Source organism: Cucurbita pepo, chromosome 18 (assembly GCF_057944985.1).
Source record: "Cucurbita pepo subsp. pepo isolate OVF chromosome 18, ASM5794498v1, whole genome shotgun sequence".
NCBI lineage: Eukaryota > Viridiplantae > Streptophyta > Magnoliopsida > Cucurbitales > Cucurbitaceae > Cucurbita > Cucurbita pepo.
In genome coordinates, this window is record NC_141815.1 from 10,540,618 (window position 1) to 10,560,145 (window position 19,528).

General features: G+C 34.3%; 3 protein-coding genes across 7 annotated transcripts; 2 read left to right on the top strand and 1 right to left on the bottom strand.

Moving 5' to 3' along the window:
• The first annotated feature begins 955 nt into the window (after positions 1–955).
• On the top strand, positions 956–9,345 carry LOC111779879 (glycosyltransferase BC10). Of its 3 annotated transcripts, XM_023660062.2 has the most exons (14): positions 956–1,208; positions 1,547–1,612; positions 2,963–3,013; positions 4,574–4,628; positions 5,172–5,675; positions 6,000–6,098; positions 6,317–6,417; positions 6,508–6,579; positions 6,793–6,883; positions 7,316–7,396; positions 8,202–8,261; positions 8,343–8,465; positions 8,672–8,710; positions 8,784–9,345. In XM_023660062.2, the coding sequence occupies exons 5-14, from the start codon at positions 5,277–5,279 to the stop codon at positions 8,910–8,912; spliced, it is 1,194 nt and encodes a 397-aa protein (XP_023515830.2). In that variant the 5' UTR covers positions 956–1,208; positions 1,547–1,612; positions 2,963–3,013; positions 4,574–4,628; positions 5,172–5,276; the 3' UTR covers positions 8,913–9,345. The 3 variants fall into 3 exon arrangements, with proteins under 3 accessions (XP_023515830.2, XP_086975690.1, XP_023515832.2); XM_087119564.1 differs by lacking the exons at positions 956–1,208; positions 1,547–1,612; positions 2,963–3,013 and having other exon boundaries at positions 3,020–4,628; XM_023660064.2 differs by lacking the exons at positions 956–1,208; positions 1,547–1,612; positions 2,963–3,013; positions 8,784–9,345 and having other exon boundaries at positions 3,020–4,628; positions 8,565–8,710.
• On the top strand, positions 9,265–12,178 carry LOC111779877 (putative aspartic protease At2g35615). 3 transcript variants are annotated; one of them, XM_023660060.2, is made up of 4 exons: positions 9,265–9,403; positions 9,499–9,593; positions 9,959–10,507; positions 10,686–12,178. In XM_023660060.2, the coding sequence occupies exons 3-4, from the start codon at positions 9,973–9,975 to the stop codon at positions 11,435–11,437; spliced, it is 1,287 nt and encodes a 428-aa protein (XP_023515828.1). In that variant the 5' UTR covers positions 9,265–9,403; positions 9,499–9,593; positions 9,959–9,972; the 3' UTR covers positions 11,438–12,178. The 3 variants fall into 3 exon arrangements, with proteins under 3 accessions (XP_023515828.1, XP_023515827.2, XP_086975689.1); XM_023660059.2 differs by having other exon boundaries at positions 9,397–9,593; XM_087119563.1 differs by lacking the exons at positions 9,265–9,403; positions 9,499–9,593 and having other exon boundaries at positions 9,874–10,507.
• LOC111779880 (oxysterol-binding protein-related protein 4C) lies at positions 11,452–17,555 on the bottom strand. Its single transcript, XM_023660065.2, has 7 exons — positions 17,315–17,555; positions 14,279–14,446; positions 13,885–14,130; positions 13,704–13,800; positions 12,395–12,686; positions 12,023–12,125; positions 11,452–11,829 (listed from the first exon to the last, which is right to left on the bottom strand). The coding sequence occupies exons 1-7, from the start codon at positions 17,315–17,317 to the stop codon at positions 11,575–11,577; spliced, it is 1,164 nt and encodes a 387-aa protein (XP_023515833.2). The 5' UTR covers positions 17,318–17,555; the 3' UTR covers positions 11,452–11,574.
• Positions 17,556–19,528: the final 1,973 nt, after the last annotated feature.

Consider the following 19,528-nt stretch of genomic DNA (forward strand, 5'->3'; position numbering starts at 1 on the left):
TCTTGTTCCGGTGAGATTGTCTCATGGGATTCCACCCACTTTCCCTCTCCCTTGGAGTCAAAATATTGCCATACCACAAGTTGTCCAGAGAATTTATTTATTTTGCTTTAACTACAAAACGTCGTGCTTGGTTGTTGTTCGATTTTTATCCACAAAAACCCATGCTCAGGATTCATAATTCAAATTCAGCACTTGATGACCTAGACATTCCCTTGCTCCCGTGCAACACATTTACGTTACCTATTATTCGCTTCTTAAGGGTGAAAACTATCTCCATAAAACAACACGAATCATTCTAACATGTTATATCCTCACTCACATGCATCCTAAGAAAAATTATAAGAGGATACCAAACACAGAATGACTCTAAGTTAAACACGTTTAACCAAACCATAAAGTTTATATGATTGAGCCATCGAAATTGAATGAGCACCTTGTTGATATAAATAGTGACTTTCAATTTTTTTAAGCATTTCTTAGTCATCTTATCTTCAAGATCGTTCTCATTTAAATATGGTCTCGATTCTTTACTCACCAATGCTATAAGATTTTCCCGGTGCTTCCTATCCTCTCCCCTCTCCCTTGGAATCAAAATATAGGCATACACCAAGTTGTCAATAAATGGTTGCGCTTATTATTCCTTTATCCAAATAGAATTCTCGGCGATTTGGTTCCACCACTTATCATCATATATAAATTAGACTTAACTAATCATGTGTATTTTAAAGTGATGTATTTTAAAGTGAAATAAGGTAATTTCACTAATATGAGCACAAATTAACTTGACTAATCAGGTGTATTTTTTTATTTTTTATTTTTATTTTTTGGTGGAAATGAATTAAATTTCCTTTTTTTTTTTTTTTTTTTTTAAATTGTAAGTTGCAAAGCTAGGAGTTGATGAAATTGAAAACTTTGGGACATATTGATATTTCACCAAATTAGAAGGCTTAATTTGCAAAATCTCTCAACGTCAATTGAAATAGTACAACTCAAAACAACTCCTCCCGCCCCCGCCATACTCGTCCGACGTCTCAGTGCTCGTGGTTTCTGCAATGGCAGATTTTAAGCACTTTCTAGGGTTCCGGTTCTCTATTTTCTTCTGGATTCTCATTTCAACCTCCATTCTGCTGATCAACCGCTTGAAGAACTCAACGCCTTACATTTACCGTCGGTGCTTGAGCTGCTGAAGTCTAAGATCTCGGTTCTCGGTCAGTTTTGCGTCATTGTTTCCTCTTCCTCTTCACAATTCTACTGTGCCTGTTTTTTTTTTTTTTTTTCTTTTCTAGGAAGTGTGGAAGAAGAAGAGGAAACTCTTTTGGTTGAGTTTCAAAATTCAGCAAACTGTTCATTGTGCTATACGCTTTCATTTTTTTTTTTTTTTTTTTTTTACCTCCCGGGAGGATTTTCGTTTACGGTTGATTATTGAACTTGGATTGTATCTGGCCTTTAGGTGTTAGAGAAACATTATGTTTACATTCTGTTCTGTTCAATTCCGTGAAGTGAGTTCCATTTATCTGATTTTCGCTTCTTGTGTTGTCTTGTGAAGAATCAACTCATTCAAGAGCAATCAGGCTAGGTTGTGATGTTGGAGAGGGACATTGCATTTCTTCGGGTGAGGCTTCTTTAAACATATATTTTTGAAAATGAACTCTCATTTGTGCTTGATCATTACACATGACACAGCACCTCATGACTTTCTTTTCAGCACTCATCTATTTTTCTTTCTTTGGACGTTGTGGTGTCTAATGAATTTGTGTTTTGTGGCATCTGAGAATTTTACTTTTGACAAATCAATTCCTCTTGATAGCAAAATAGATTTACTGTTAACAAGGAGCATTCGAGTAAGGAATATACACTTGCACGAACTGATGAACTTGAGGGGTAGGTTTTAGCATCTGAGCTGTTTCCTTCTGCGTTCTTCCATTATCTGATAATATTGTCCCCAAGTTAGTAGACTTCACAAAGCCAACATGAACCTACTTCAAAGCTTAATGCATCTACTCCGTCCCTTAAGGTTGAAAGTTCAAGTCCCCACCCCCAATTTTTGTAGTCAAGGTTGCTAAAGTTAAGGTAACGAAGAGCAAAATCAGAAAATACATATATATAGTTTGGAATTCCACCGACGAGGGAGCACCATTGTTAGTAGTTATCATCCGTTCAGTGCTTTGGCTTTAACAATTAACGTTCAATAAATGTAGACGCCTTTTCATGTTGAAGAGACCGAGTTCCAATGTCATTGGAAAATTTGGAGTTATTTATTCCTCTCATAGGTTAAGATTTCCTAAATTACATACATCATGTGTCTTCCAATTCTAAGCAATCCACAATACAAAATTTTGCTGCACTCAAGTTACAAATGATAAAACCGAACAACGCCAGTCCAAGTGCTTCTAGATATGCAGGTTTGACTTAAGGTTATTGACCCACTCGAGTGGTGAAGTGGACTTCCATTCTTAACTGGTCGAATGATTTGAAGTTCCTGTCATATTTAATGTTGACTACTCATTGCTTCAAATGAGCACTCCAAATTCATCTAACCTTCTGATCTTAAGTTAATTCCAAATGTACTATCATCTTTGGACTTTCTATCCTAAGTTGCAGCTAACATTTTACATCAGGGGTTGTTGCTAGGTCTCTTATTTTGACTGCTATGATAACATTGCATATACATTGACTAACAATTAGGTTTAAAATGCTGTGTTTATGAAACAAATCCTGCACTAAAGGGATGTGTTCATTTACTAATCCTGTTGTTGTTGGCTTGTATGTGAAAATTATTCCCAAGTTATTCTGAGAACAACTCAATCAAGAGTAGCTTGAAAAAATGTAATCAAATATGTTTTTTCTATTAAAAAAAAAAAACAAAAACAAAACTATTTGAAAAATATTAAGAACTATTTTTCTTCTATCTCATTCGTACACACACCGAATTTAATTTTTTTGACCCATCTCTTTTTTGCAGTCACTTTGGTATGAAAGTGGAGGAGCGGTGGCAAATAAAGCATATCAAAAGGTTTGTTTCTCTCCTGTTTTAAAGCACTTGCACCATTTTGATCGATAATCTTAAATTGAAACCTCCTGTTTCCTGTTAGTTCGATTAGATAACAGTATTTTCAATTCAATTATTGAGGGCCCAAAAACGTGATTGGAGCACTGGGAGTGCAAAAGGCACGACCAATTAACCGACATCTTTACCAAACTTTTGCTCATGTTTTGTTGTTTCTTAAACTTTAGTTTGACCAAGTAATGATTTTTTTTTTTTTCATGAAGTTAAAACTTCAAGTAGGGTGGGAAAATCTAAGTTCTAAAACAAAGGGGTCGAGGATCTAAATTTTAGAGCTAATTAACCTGTTAACTGTGGTGGGAGACTTTTAACTTTTTAGGATAAATTTCGTTTGGAGTTGGATGTGTTAATCTTAGTTTTAGTTTAATTTAAGTGCATTAATTTTCTTTTTTGATTAAGGATGATTGTATATTCTTGCTGTTGGAAGAACTAACCAAAAAAGTAAAGGATATAATTTTAGTTCTTCAAAGAAAAAGAAAAAGAAAAAAAAAAACATCATCCATCGTAGAGTGGGTTGCTTGAAAACCTGTTCATAATAAAAAGCTTTTTAGAGTAGGGAAATCTCTATCCTAGAAAAAGCTATATTAAATTACAGCAATATAATTTGTTTTTTTTTTTTTTGAAAAAAAAAGGTTTCCATATTTTTTCTGTATATTTGCAAGGCACAAATCAGTTCTTACCATGCATAAAATAAATAACAACTACTCAAGCATTAACATATAGAAGATAAAAACAAAATAAAAAACATAATAATAAAAAGTTTTAAATTATTTATTTATTTATTTATTTATTTTTGTATATCTTTATAGAACCAAACCAAATAGATGTAAATTGACAAGTTGTTGTACTATCTTAAGATTATGTAGATCAAATTTAAATAATTGAATCCATCAAATGATTGACTCCTATTATAATTAAAATTTATTGTATTAAAATTTATAATTAATTCCACCTACTCTATTTTAATGTTTGTAAATATTTGAATTATGATCATAATTTAATCAACTCAGGTTTTCTTTTTAAATGATTTAGTTGTTAAATTATGTTTATGATTGTTGATTTCATTATTTTCCATTTGAATAAATAACGCGCTGAGTGTGGGCCTAATTTTGACGAAAAGGCGAACATTGTTTTCGTTTTTTGAGTTCAAATGATTTTTGCCATTTTAAATAATATTAATAAATAAAAATGAGAAGTTAAGAATTATATATATATATTGTGAAATTAAAAAACGTCGTCCTGAAAAATGCTGTGCACTTGAAACTGGAACGCCATTTCTACGCCTGCTCCGTCCAAGGTTCGGCTCTCCCACATTTTTTTTCCCTCCTTTTTTAGAGAGGAGAAGAGAGAGAAGGAGCACGACAACGAAGCGTTTCTGACATGGAAATGGAAATCATAGTCTTTACGGGACAAGTTATTAAATTATCTCCATTTCTTCCCGGCATATGAATGCCTGATTGTTCTATTTCTTTTTTCATTTTTCATGATTTGGAATTTGGATCTCGGAAGGGGACGGGGCGAAGTTCTGATACTCGACCGTTGGTTCGTGGGTCGATATCATTCTGTGAGTATGATTTTTTTAGCTCATTTCATCTTTGTTACATTTGTTTTTTTTTTCTTTAATCACTGAGTTGAGTGTTCGGATTCTGATTCCCGTTCCGGTTCCGGTTCTGATTCCCTTTTTCTTTTACACCTTCCCATCCTAATTTATTTGTAGTTTTGGATTGTCGGATTGCTCTTAGTTTTCTTTCAGAGGAATCTAGGCTCTAGATTTTCTCTTCTTTAATTGTTATTGTGATTTTTTCCCACAGTTGACTACTGGTTTTAGTTTGTTTGCGTTTTCGATTTGAGTTCACAGCGTCTTTTCTTAATGTTTTTATTCTTGTCATTTGGGGTGGGGTGGGGATTGTTGGAAAGTGACTTACTGCAAAAGTTTCTATCAGTAGACAGGGCTGTGACCTTGTGTACTGCTCATGTGTTTACCATAGCAGGAATTATGATACTATTGTGTTCTTTAATCATTGGGAGCTTTGCCTTTTCCATTTTGGCTAATCAGAAGATTCTTTAGAACTTACAACAAAATTTTGTGTATGCCATCAAATTGCAGATTTTCCTTCATCAGTCAACTTTCAGATTTTCTGGTAACTTTTGGCATGTACTTTCTCATTGGAGGAGTGCATATTGGTAGATAGCAATTACAATGGAAATATAGATGCAGTACATTTTGTTGAAGATGAAGACAACTCAGGCGTTTTGTCATAGTGAGATGCAGATTTTTCCTGGGCCTCGCTATCGTACTCATATGAAACAGCCCTTATGGATTATCATCTTGGTTTCCTTCATCATTGTCTTCCTTATCTGTGCATACATGTATCCACCTCAAACTAGCGATGCCTGTTACATTTTTTCTTCTAGAGGCTGTAAGGTCATTACGGACTGGCTTCCGCCTGCTCCTGCTAGAGAACTTACTGATGAAGAGGTTGCTTCTCATGTTTTTATTCGAGAAATTTTGAATTCACCTATTGTTCCATCAAAAACTCCAAAGTTAGCATTTATGTTTTTGACTCCTGGGCCTTTGCCGTTTGAGAAGCTGTGGGATAAATTTTTCAATGTAAGTTTTTGTTTTTCCTTATCTAAGCTGGTGATCTTTATTCTTCTTGTATTTTTCTTTGTAGTTATTTTCCTGCAATAACTTAACGGTGTATGTGCATTTAGCTCGTGAAAAACTACTCAATTATTACGTGCATAGCATACCAAAAAACTGATCTTTTTTAATTTAGTTTCATAAGCCACTGATAATGATATCCATCAAGGCTTTGAAATAAGGGGAATTAGTTGTTTTAACATTGGCTCATTACTCATTCATTGTAAATCCATTACTTCTTTATCCACGGACTGACTTTTTATGGAAAAACTCGTTCATATCTCCTGGCAGGGTCATGAAGGAAAATTCACTGTTTATGTCCATGCATCTAAGGAGAGACCAACTCATGTCAGCAGCCACTTTTTGGATCGGGATATTCATAGTGATCAGGTGCCTTATGTTATACTTATAAAACTAAAAGAAAGCTATTAGTCTATATGGCGTCAGAATGAAATTCCCATTGTCTGTGCGTATGCTAGCCTGATGTTATATTTCTACTCATGTCATATGGATAATTCTTGCCACGTTATATACATCTTATCCTTTTCCTGAAGCCCCTTTTTGATGAGCATGTAAATAATTGGACACTTAATTGATTACTATTGCAGGTGGTGTGGGGTAAAATTACCATGGTTGATGCGGAGAGAAGATTGCTGGCAAATGCTCTAATGGATCCAGATAATCACCATTTTGTTTTACTTTCTGATAGGTGACTGAAATCTCAGTTTTTTTTCTTTTATCTTTTCATGAGTTGTATTACATTCTTATTCTCAACTATAATGTTCCTTTTATTTTGCAGTTGTGTGCCTTTGTATGGTTTTGACTATATCTACAAGTATCTGATGCATTCAAATATAAGTTTTGTAGACTGGTGAGTTATATACCTTCACACTTCCTCTCCACGTGTTCATTTCCTTATGACTTACACGGTATAGCTATTACTCCCAACTTCTCTGTGAAAACACACACACACACACACGACTCCTAGCAGCTGGTTACTTGTCAGATTGCAAGACCTTCTACAATTTAATACTGCGTATTGATTTGTTTGTAGAATATTTCTAATAGATACCAATTTTCTCAGCTTTAAGGATCCTGGTCCACATGGAAATGGCAGGTATTCAGAGCACATGTTACCGGAAGTGGAGGAGAAACACTTTAGAAAAGGTGCACAGGTACATTCCTGAAATTTCGATCATTCATCCAACTTTCCGCAAATTTGATTAGTTCATGCTGCTGCATTTTTATTTTTATTTTTATCGTGCGTTGGTGTGGAAGAAGCCTTTTGTACACTAACGGAAAGAATTAAGTACTTAGGTTCTTTCGTTAGCTTCTGTGCTTGTCTGGGTTGCCACTGTAACTGTTCAAAACTTAAAAATAGTTCTCTTGTTTATTTCTAGCCATTTGAAATGTGGCAGAACTTCAAGGGCTTAGGTTGGGTTTGATGGGTTAGACTTATGGATGCACTGATTCATACATCTGCCTATTTGTTTAGCATCTTTGACCTTAAGGCTTAGATTTGAAATTGAGATATTTCTTCCATGTGCAAATTGGACAATTAATGCATAGCTTGCAAGCTTAAGCTCAATTTTCCTTATTTTATGCAGTGGTTCACAATGAAACGGCAGCATGCTATAATAGTTTTGGCTGACAATCTTTATTACTCCAAATTTCGCAACTACTGCCAGGTGATTGCAAACTTATATCTTCTGTATGTCTGTTGCAGAATTAGGAAACTAATGTGTATAGTTTTCTTTTACACAACATCTTATGGATATATTATAATATAATGCTCTCTTCTCTCACACACACACCACAGACACATTCATCAGAAGATAAGTTGAATTCAGATTCCTCATTTTCCTGTACATCCTGAGCAAAATTTCTTTTGATTATATAGCCCTTCTCATTTCTCACAAATATGCTGACACCATTCTTCCTAACCAAACTGTATGCGTGGTTTCTAATCATATCTAGTGAATTTTCTTTGGGTTTGACCTTTATGAGGAGTAGAAATTGAGAGTATTTTCTATTCTCTCTCCTCTGGCATCTCATTGGTGTGTCCTGGTGCACCCTGTCAATCGCTTTATGCGTGCTTACACGTCTGCATTCACTTATCCTACTGACAGCAATTTATTGGGTTTGAGGTTTTATGTTAGTTCTTTTTATGTACAACCAGTTCTATTTGTCTGTCAAGATCTTGTCCTCTCAAAGCTCTCAGGGGGCATATTTTCAATTTTTGTTTCATTGCCTGGACAAATTCACATGAGACTCCATTTTATTAAGTAGGTAGTGTAATCTCTGGTCCCCAAAATTTTGGAAGGTTTGTTTGTTTTTTCTTTTGGTTTGTATATACTCCAAGCACAAAGCTGTTTCTTCCTCCTCTCATGTAATTGATCAGCATTAATGGCCAATTATGAGATATCTTCTGCCCATGTGGTTACCAAATACGGACCCACCACCATGTATTGATATGTTAATTCTCATCCACAGCCAGGTTTAGAAGGACGCAATTGCATAGCTGATGAGCACTACTTGCCGACCTTTTTCAATGTAAGAGTTCCTCCAGACACATCTTACCACAGAGCATTTCCTGATTTCTTGCTAAAAGGTTCCCCTTTCTACAACCATTAGATGATTGACCCGACTGGAATTGCAAATTGGTCAGTAACGCATGTTGATTGGTCTGAAAGAAAGTGGCATCCAAAATCTTATAGAGCGGAGGCTATTACCTCTGAGCTTTTGCAGAATATTACGGTATGATTATTTATAATGTCAATATTTTCACTTACCGATTTTCATTAGTGAAGCTCCAAAATGTTAGCCTTTTCCAGTCATTTTTCTTACCAATTGCAGTTTGTCATCTACTCCCCCTTGTGTCACAGCCCTACCATATGGTAAGGTGATTTGAAGGGGAAAAGTGTTGTGGATGTTGATTATTTTTAATGGTGCTATCTTTGCAGTCGATTGATGTGAGTGTGCATGTAACAAGTGACAAGAAGGTATGCTTGTTCTGTTATTATAATGAAGTTTTGTTGATGTCTTGATATAATTGTTGTTTTTCTGGGTCTACAGAAAGAAGTACAGAGGTGGCCTTGCTTGTGGAATGGTTTGCATCGGCCATGTTACCTATTTGCAAGAAAATTCCATCCCCAAGCTTTGGATAAGTTGCTGTATCTTTTCACGAACTATACAACAATTTGAGTTAGGTTTTCATGTTTACATTTTTTTTTTTTTTTTTTGAAGTTTCAGAATCTTTTGCTGCAACAATAACTTCACAGTTTGTTGTTCAATCTGGTCTTTTATTCAGTTCAAGGTTGTAAATTCCTGGCCTTGGGGAGGTTTTAATGTGACCGACCACCATTCTTGAGTGCATCGAGCTGCTTGCCGAGTGCGTATGGTGATCTGAGATTGGAAGGGAGCTAACATGTTGGTGTTGCTTCCTCGGGGATGGGCAATATATTATCTTTTTTTTACTTAACATTTTTTAGGTGCTTTTTCCTCTTATTTTTTTAACACACGATTTTGAAGGAAGAATATTTCCATAGATGTTGTAGTAATATTTTGTAAACACGAGGATCTGAATTTACATCTTGCAATTTTTTACAAATATATTATCTTTTGAGTTTCAAAGAGTATCATTTTTCTGTGCGGCACCTCAATTAGAAAGCTCTTCAAACAGGAGAGGCAGAAAGGTCAGTTTATCTCTTAAACGTTTGGAAATGGCCTGATTGCATTACTCGGCCCCTTAACTTGAGATGTCCATAACATTTTCCTGCTCTGCTTCTAGTTCATTAGAAACTTTTTGGTTGGTCAGGCGCTTTTGCAGAAGATGCTATCCTTTTAACTGCAAAGTCCGCCAACATTATGCAAGTCTTATCATCGGTAATTTTTTCACCCTGCTTTGATTATAAGTTTTTTCAGGATTCATTTGATGCTCATATTTTAGATGCTCACATTTCATCTATGAATCAGTTTCTATACTCTTCATTTTCTATCTCTTGCTAGATCCCCTAATTTATTTGCACATGACCTTGTCATGAACTGATACTTTAATATTTTTCCCTCATCTTTTACCTGCTGGTCTTTCTGGTTCTACATGGCTTTTACATTGTATTTATTCTGCATACATGCTTTAAGAGATCAACAGTCATTCTCCGTTGCATGCATCATAATCAACATGGTGATTCCGTTATTTTCTCTTCATCATCTTTTACCTTTCCTGACCTTGGCATTTTATTTGTCAACAGCCATAATCTCATCCATGATGACCATGACAAAGCCTTCACGTTTGGCAACCAGGCTCATCCATCGAAACTCTTATCTACATCCACTATATGACCCAAATGAGACAGTTGAAGATCGATCGAAGAGAGAGGAGACGAGCTCAATTGAACGCTTTGCTTATCTTGAGTCGAAGATTAAAGAATTGAAGTCTGTTGGTAATGTGGCTCGATCAAATCTCAGCCCTTTCAACCGAGGTAGTGGGTTTCTCGTTAATTTGTCGATCGGTTCTCCACCGGTGGCACAGCTCGTAGTGATTGACACTGGTAGCTCCCTCCTGTGGGTGCAATGTCTGCCTTGTATTAACTGTTTTAGGCAATCGAGCTCATGGTTTGATCCACTGAAATCATCAAGCTTCAAAATATTGGGTTGTGGCTTTCCTGGCTATAACTACGTCAGTGGTTACAGATGCAATGGTTATAATCAAGCCGAGTATAAGTTGAGGTACCTTGGTGGGGATACCTCCCAAGGACTTCTTGCGAAGGAATCACTTCTCTTTGAGACATCTGATGAAGGTAGAGTTTCCAATAAAATGCTTCTTCCTACCCAATTAAATAATTTGGGAAGATGTAAAAAAATGTAAATTTTACCTTTCATTTAGCTTAAGTTTTCAACTAGGATAAAATGAGAGTCTAATCCATTTTTTACTAGTCCCTAATGATACTTTAATTTCATTACGCCATTAATTAACAGGTAAAATCAGAAAGGCCAATTTAACATTTGGGTGTGGCCATATGAACTTCAAAACCAATATAGACGACAGCTACAATGGCGTGTTTGGACTGGGTGCTTATCCCTACATAACAATGGCAACTCAATTGGGCAACAAATTTTCCTATTGCATTGGCGATATCAACGATCCTCTCTACACTCACAACCAGCTCGTCTTGGGCGAGGGAGCCTACGTCGAAGGCGATTCCACCCCTCTGGAGATCCACTTCGGGCATTATTATGTCAATTTAGAAGGCATCAGTGTTGGAACAAAGAGACTCAACATTGACCCAAAAGCCTTCCAGATGACTTGGGATGGCAGAGGTGGAGTTCTAATCGACTCTGGAATGACTTACACCAAGCTCGCCAATGGTGGGTTTGAACTACTTTACGATGAGATACTCGATTTGGCTAACGGTTTGTTGGAACGAATCCCAACCAGGAGGCAATTTGAAGGGCTATGTTTCAAAGGAGTTGTGAGTCGAGATCTTATTGGTCTGCCGCCGGTGACGTTTCATTTCGCCGGCGGTGCCGATTTGGTATTGGAATCTGGAAGTTTGTTTAGGCAGCACGGTGGTGATCGGTTCTGTTTGGCCATCTTGCCAAGCAATTCCGAGATGTTAAATCTGTCTGTGATTGGTATTTTGGCTCAACAGAATTACAATGTGGCTTTTGATCTTGAACAAATGAAAGTGTTCTTCAGCAGGATTGATTGTCAACTTCTAGACGACTAAAGGCCTCTTGGGAATGATTTTCTAACAGCTTGATGTTATTTTTTCTTGATCATTATATAACTCCTCCATAACACTTACAATATAACAAACTATGGAGTTTTGTTATTGTACACAAAAATGGAGAGGAAAGGAATATGCTATGTGGGTACAACAATGGGGGATGGAGAGACAGATTTGTGGATAGGTGTGCAGTCCCACCCACCTTCTTTAGTATAAGAAAAAGTAAAATGCTTGGGAACCCAAGTCTCACCTCTGGATGCCCTTTCTCTTGCAAGCTCCCGTTGTTTGTCCTCCAGGGCTCTCTTTGCTCTTTTTGCTGCCTCCCAGTCTTTGCTCAGAATGCCTTGGCTCACCTCACTCCATACCACTGCTGATTCACTTGGCAACACATTCTGTTGAGTAGGAGTGGAAGATGTTCAGCTCACAATCAGGTATGTATATATATATACCATTTGATATGCATGTTTTCCTTAATGAGTGAAGACATGCGTTGATTATTGAATAACTTGAATAAGTCTAGAGGGCTTTCATGGCCTGTATGAAGCACCATGCGATAAAGAAAGTTGATTATGGAAAATATTGTACCTTTAGGTCTTGAACTATAGGAGTTCTCAGCCTCCAAATGTTTTCTTTTGCGTTGTATATGACTGTAACTTCACCGCTCTCCATGTTCTTTACAGTGACATTTCTGCAATATAAGTTGAATGAGTTTAGAGGAAATTAATAGACATATTCTGTGTTTGTTTATATTGTGAATAGGAATCTTGAAAGATGCCATATAGAATTATTTGAACAGTTTATAAACATATTTTGTGTTTGTTTATATTGTGTTTGTTTCTTTGGTTCAATTGTTTTCTGAAATTATGAACTAAACCACAAAATTTGCTTCTAGAAAGTAGGAAAATTGTGATGATTCCAGAATTGAAGAGGGATACTTAGCATAGAGCCTTGGTTTACCTGTCCCATTGACCATTTATCTCGTAAAGAGTCTTTGATGACGACCTATCTAAAATCTTTCCTTTGATCGATCTAGCATTCCCTCCAAATCCAAAGAAAGAAAGACCTTTAAAACGTAACTCAGCTTCAAGACCACTGTCTTGGCATACAATTCTTATAGTACCACTCCATTCAGCCCCAGGTGTTGGAAGGAATTTGAACGTGAGATTTGGGGCATTCATAACATAAGTTTCTCTATGATTTAAAAGTCTCAGCTCTCTCTTGCCACTTACTTCCACCTCCAAAGATGTACCTACAAAAATGGTTTATGTATAAATTGATGTATGATAGGAATGCTATTAGGGTACTATTAAGATATTAAAGGCATATTAGTAATTAACTAGATAGATTGTTGTTATGGTATTTGGTTATAAATAGAGAGAGGAGAGAAAAAGGTGGAGGTAAGGGAAATTGTTTGATGTTTTTAGGCTTGAGTTACACTCAAGAGAGTGGAGATTCGAAGTATCTAGAATTCTTGGGTTGTCTTGTAGCTCTTCTTATTTTTATACCACAATTCATTGTGATTCTGTTCTGGATTCCGTCGGTTTTATACACTATGGAAAGACTAGAGTACATCTAGCAAATAGAAGCACACACATGGGACAAATAACAGCACAATACTTGTGTTAAGGATGGTTGGGAGAGGAGTCCCACATCGACTAATTAAGAGGTTGATCATGAGTTTATAAGTAAGGAAAAGATCTCCATTGACATGAGGCATTTTTGGCAAAACTAAAAGTAAAGTCATGAAAGCTTATGGTCAAAGTGGACAATATCATATTATTGTGGAGGCATGTGATTCCTAACATGGTATCAGAGTTATTCCCTTAACTTAGCAATGTCAATAGAATCCTCAAACGTCGAACAAAGAAGTTGTGAGTCTTGAAGGTGTAATCAAAAGTGACTTAAGTGTTGAACAAAGGGTGTACTTTGTTTTAGACTCCAGAGGAGTCGAATCTTGATTAAGGGGAGACTGTTCGAGAGCTCTATAGGCCTCAGAGAGGCTCTATGCTATATTTTGTTCGAAGAGATGATTGTTGGGAGAGGAGTATGCTAATTAAGGGGTTGATCATGGGTTTGTAAGAAAGGAATAGATTTCCATTAACATAAGGTCTTTTGGAAAAACCGGAAGCAAAGCCATGAGAACTTATACTCAAAATAGACCATATCATACTATTATGGAGTGATTAGGTCTTACTCTTACTCTGCTAAATGGTAGTTCGCACCGAAAAAATCTATTGTTATAGAGATAAATAGAGATTTTGGGTACCATAGAATTTGGCAATAGGCTGATGACACCATATCATCTCCAGATTTTCCTTTTCATCGGTAGCATGGAGGGCACTCACTGGTGGATGATGTGAAATCTGTCACAAATTTCCATAGAGAATGAGTAAAAAGAGTATAAAGAAAGAAAGAAAGAAGGAGAACGTGGATGATTAAGTAGGAACCTGCTCAAGTAGAACATTTAGGGAGCCTGATGTAGCATGATGAGTCTCCCCAAGAATTGGGTTGAAAGGAGAAATACCAAAAGTTAAAGGACGAAGATTAGAAACATTCCATGCTACCACAGCCACAAATCTGTCTATTGGGTTCTTCCCATTGTTGCACTTCTTTAACATGTCTTCATTGAAGCAATACAAAGATTCACCATAACACTGAAGTTGGGATTTTGGCATGTTGAACTGTGGGGGCACCTGAAATCAATCTACTTTTATGGACAAAACTCTCATGTTTGCATTAATTGTATTACATACATAATTACCCATAATTTAAAATACCATTAATTACCCAAACATATTTCACAGAAGTGAGAGAGAGAGAGAGCATCAGCAGCAGAGTTACCTTGAATTGAGATAGATCTGATCCTGGCCGTACATCTTTAAAGAGGCTTAGGATGCGTTGTAGCAAATTAGGAGCTCTATAATCGGCTGCATCTGATCCTGCCTCCAAAGACACTGGTTTCGTTAGAGTAATTCTTCTCACCTCCGCTCCCGTGTCCTCTCCCGCACCCTATTAAATTTCCCGTATTTGGGTTAGAACAGTTACTAATCATCACGCGCTCGTTAGGAGCGTCGAATTCACGCACTCCAACGCCATTGGCAAATACATTCTTTCATTAAAATAAGATAACAAGAACCAAAGCAATCACACGTGCGAAGAATTTATTAGCAGGACATCGAAATCCTACACTCCCAATCCCATGTAAATAAAATGTATTTTTTTTTCTCTCTTACTTATAATTATAATAAATTATATAATTGATTATTGTTTGTATTAAATTCCCACCATACATCTCTTTATTCATCTCGTAAATAAAGACAACAATATGTAAAGATCGGATATTCAAATTTACGATTTAATTAATTGAGTAAAACGGTTTGAAAAATAATTCTTTTCTTATTGTTATTATATAAATTTTGGTTCTTGATAAATAAATAAAATAAATTTGAACAAAAAAATTCTGAAAATTAAAGGATAAAACAAATTATAATTTTAAAAAAGGTAAAGGTGTTAAAATTTAGTTTTTTAAAAATACATTTTCATGCTGTTTATTTGTATGGACCCATTAATATTATATTGAACAAATGATAAATCCATCAAGGGATCCTTAATCTACTTTAACACATAATAACGTTAATGTGTAAAAATGCTCAATTAGAATTTTCAAATGTAAAAAATATTGTAGTGTTTATTAAAAAAAAAATTAAAAATATGCTAATAAAACAACATAAGAAATTATACTAACACCCTTCAACACATATTTTCAGTACAGCCTCAATTGGTATTATTGTTAGCAATCAAAGGTCAAATGGAAATTAATTTAAAAAATAGGGAGGGGGTACAAAATTGAAAATGAGATCCAACTTACTAAAAAGGGAATGAGAAGCGGCTAATAAATGGTCCTTTGTGATTGGCATATCAATCTCCCAGGATTGACAAAACGTAAATAACACAAACAATCAATTTTTTAGCCAATTTGAACATAATTTTATCTCGTAAAAAATTTAATTTTATTGAACTAAAAAAAAATCAAACAATTTTTTATTTAACTAAATTAAAAGGACAATACTGTATAAACTAATAAATAGGTATGCAATAGATATAAACATACTGTTTTACAACTAGGCTAATGAAAGGCCAAAATGAAATTCTCCATGTAGATGTGGAGTAGGGCACCTAAGTTGGTCCCCTATCAGTTGGGGGATATTTAGATCCGATTGTACCAATAAAAATAATTATATTAATTATATGCATAAAGTTCGATGAAGGTGTCATACTACTTTAGAAAACTTTATAATGTTCAAAAGCAATAATCATAAATAGTCGCTAAATTTAATTATTTCAGGTCACCCTATAATTTAAATAATTTTTTTAGTAGTCAAATTAAAATTAAATTAAATATATTTAAAAATTAAAAAATTATTTTAAACTCTTTTCTCCCATAAATAAGCTCAATTATTAAAAACTAAGAATTAAAATCCCAACTAAAAGGCAAAATAATACACACACATGTCAATTCTAGCTTTCCACAAAGTCAGTGATGTTGAAGAGTTCAAACGTTCTTATATATTCAAATTAAGGTGTTTATTTTGTCAAATAAGGTCACTGTCATAGCCACACAGGATTTATTTCACGATAAGAAATAGAAAATTATCAATAACTATAAATGGAATATTTTGTCTCCTCCTCTTAATACAATAAAACAATTAAAAATTAAAAACAAATATATATAAAATAAAAATTAACAGATGAAAAAACTAAAATACAAGCTCGAAAACTCAAATATAACCTAATTCAATTTAAGAAATATACTATTTTTATTGATTATAACAAGAAATTAAGAATATTATCCACGTGGCATGAAGTAAATGGAATGTTAACAAGGCAGGCCACGTGAAGTTGCAAAACGGACGCGGACGGTACATTTTAGAAGAGAGTGGGTGTTTTTAGTATTATCTTAATTCAACCAAGACGAACGGTGAGTGAAAGCCAAGGCTATGTATGACCTTACATACACATACACATACACATAAATATATTTATTCGGTCAATTTTTATATTTACTCTTAATATTTAAAGAGGAATAATTAAGAAAATATCTAATTTTCATCAATTATAGAGACACGTTGCTTTTTAACACTTTGAGAAATTTTACACCACATTTTTACGATTTTTTTAGTTCAATGAATATACAAGTAACTATTAATGCGAGAGATCTAATTTCAAACGTCGGATAAAAATAATAAATGTCTATAATTATGTAACTCGTGTCTGTCTTTGATTCTACTCTGAGTTGAAATTGAAGCCTAATTTAGTAAAAATATAAAAATATCTTTAAATTATGGTAAGGTGAGTGTAACTTAACCTCTAACTATACAGTGCTATGCACGATTTCTACCGAATGTGCTGTCATAAAAAATTAATCGTAAAGCTAATAACAAATTTCCTACAAAGTCTACCAATTAAGAAATGGAAAAGGAAAAAAAAAATAATAATAATAATAAAGAACGAACTATACGTCGAAATTAAGTAATTAAAACCTAAATTCGAAACGCGTACAGTATTTTAATAATGCAATAGGGAAAAAAGGTATCCGGCCGCGTGAACTCCAATGCCGCCAGAGACCGCGGTTTAATCAGGGAAAATGTTCGTCAATACTTTAGTATTTGGCGATAAATCCAAGATTAAGGAGAAATCGGCCGGAAAACAGCTATCGATTTCCAAAACCAGAGATGGAGACCGATACAGTCCGAGAAAATTCGTTTTGCGTCAGTCGAGTCGAGGCGGTTTTGTTAAAACAGCGAAATAGATCCAACAATCGATACAGATTCAAAATAACATCGCGAGAGAGAGAGAGAGAGAGAGAGAGGTACATACCATAAGTAGAATCGACGATCGGCAGTAACTGACGAGTTTCCTGCGCCGTAGAAGATAGAGGACAGTAGATTCTTCGAGCGAAAGCGAAAACGAAGGAGAAGGAGGAAAGTGAAAATGAATGGAGAGAGAAGGGGGAAAGTGTGGGAGGTTGGCGTTGGTGTTTGTGCGTGAAGAGAATAAGAATTTTGGCGTTTTAAAAAGGGATTGGCCCAGTGAGAAGCAAGCCAAGGGAACAATACACTACACTGCGCGCTATTTTGCTTTTCCCATATTTTCTATTTATTGCCACACCAATTTTCTAAATTCAGTTACCAACAAAATAATTTATAATTTTAAAAATTCCCTTTTCATCATTATCAACCAAAATAATTTAAAAATTCCGATTTTTTTCTTTTTTCTTTTTAAACAACAAGTTCAGAAATGGCCAAATTACCGATTGAAATAGAAATATAACCTATATAAAATTTTAAAATAAATACCTCAAAATAAAATAACTAACAAAATTATTTTATTAATAAAAATAAAAGTGACTTTAATAAAATATTTAAGTGAATCTAAATATTATAATAATTTAATAGCGTATCCCATGCATTATCGTAATAATTTAATATGTTTCGTAAGTAAGAATATAAATATAATATTGTTTGCCATCCTTTTCTATTTCAATCGAAAATCCTAAGTTTTTAGGTAATGGATATATGGTAGGCATCTTTTGAAATTATTAGAGCGTACCTTGTTTTTATTTCACATTATTTGCCACATAAGCGTAATAATTAATAATATGATATAAATTTAAATATTTTTATTTATAAAATCAAAATGTTATTTTATATATTTTAAAACCAATTTTTTATATAATCATTTATTTTTGTTAGATATACTTTAAAATCATTAATAAATGAGTCATTTCTTAACAAATTTGACTTATTTCACTTATTCCATTCAAATCACATACCTATAGTACTTTTCTTATATGGATTGATAAAAATAAAAATAAAAATTTATCTATTTTATAATTTATTTTTAATTATGCTTTTAAAATTTGATCTAATTTTGAAAAATTAAAACAAATTAGTTATTCAATACTTTTTTTTTTTTAATTGACTTAACTAAAAATTCAAATAATAATATACAGCAGCTTTCTTAACCCAAATTCTATAAATAGAGTTGGTAAAATTACAATTCTATCCTTATCCATCTATTATTCATCACTAGTAGTGGCGAAAATTCTTCGGATAAAAAAGGATTTTCCATAAACTTTGATAAAATAATTTAGATTAAATGAAATAAAATAAATTAACATTAAGTCGTTAAATTACAATAATTTACAAAACATTATAATTAAAATTAAAATTCACCCAACATTTATAGAACCTTATATTATCTATATATATATATATATATGACGTTTTACATTGTCGTTGTCAAAATTTGATAGGAGGGGGGAAAAACAGGTAATAATTAATATATTTTATAAATTCTTATCTTCTCATCAACACCCAACATGGACTTGTCATAAAATCTTCCACATCCCCAACTAGAAATCGGGACAATAAAATTCAACTGTTTTTGACGTTTATACCCTCCCCCAAAACTCACATTTCCAAAACTACCCCTTGCATTTAAGCCTACGTCTAATTTACTATTTAACCTAACATGTGTTAATTTTTATGGTTTAGATTAGACTCGTCACTCTCAGAGCCACTTACTTTTGGCCATTTGATCCGCACCAACCATCCTCAGTAATAGTTTAATATTTGTTGAGTTATGTTTATGTCATTTTATGTGAGATCCCACATTGATAAAGGAGGAAAACGAAACATTATTTATGAATGTGTAGAAACCTATTTATAGTAGACGCGTTCTAAAGACTTTAGAGGAAAGCTTGAAAAAGAAAGTCCAAATAAGACAATATTTGGTAGGGGTGGGTTTGGGCTATTACAAATGGTATCAGAGTTAGACACTGGACGATGTGCCAGCGAGGAGGATGAGCCCTAAATGGGGGTGGACACGAGGCGGTATGCCAGCAAGGACGCTGGCTCCGAAGAGAAGGTAAATTGCGAGATCTCACTTAAGTTGGGGAAGAGAACGTCGCTAGCAATGGACTTAGACCGTTACATTTTATTACTAAGTTTTATAATATTAAATATTATAAAAAACAAGGTTAGGTATGCTTTATAACTGTTAGTGATGAAAAAAAAATCTTCAAGCGTA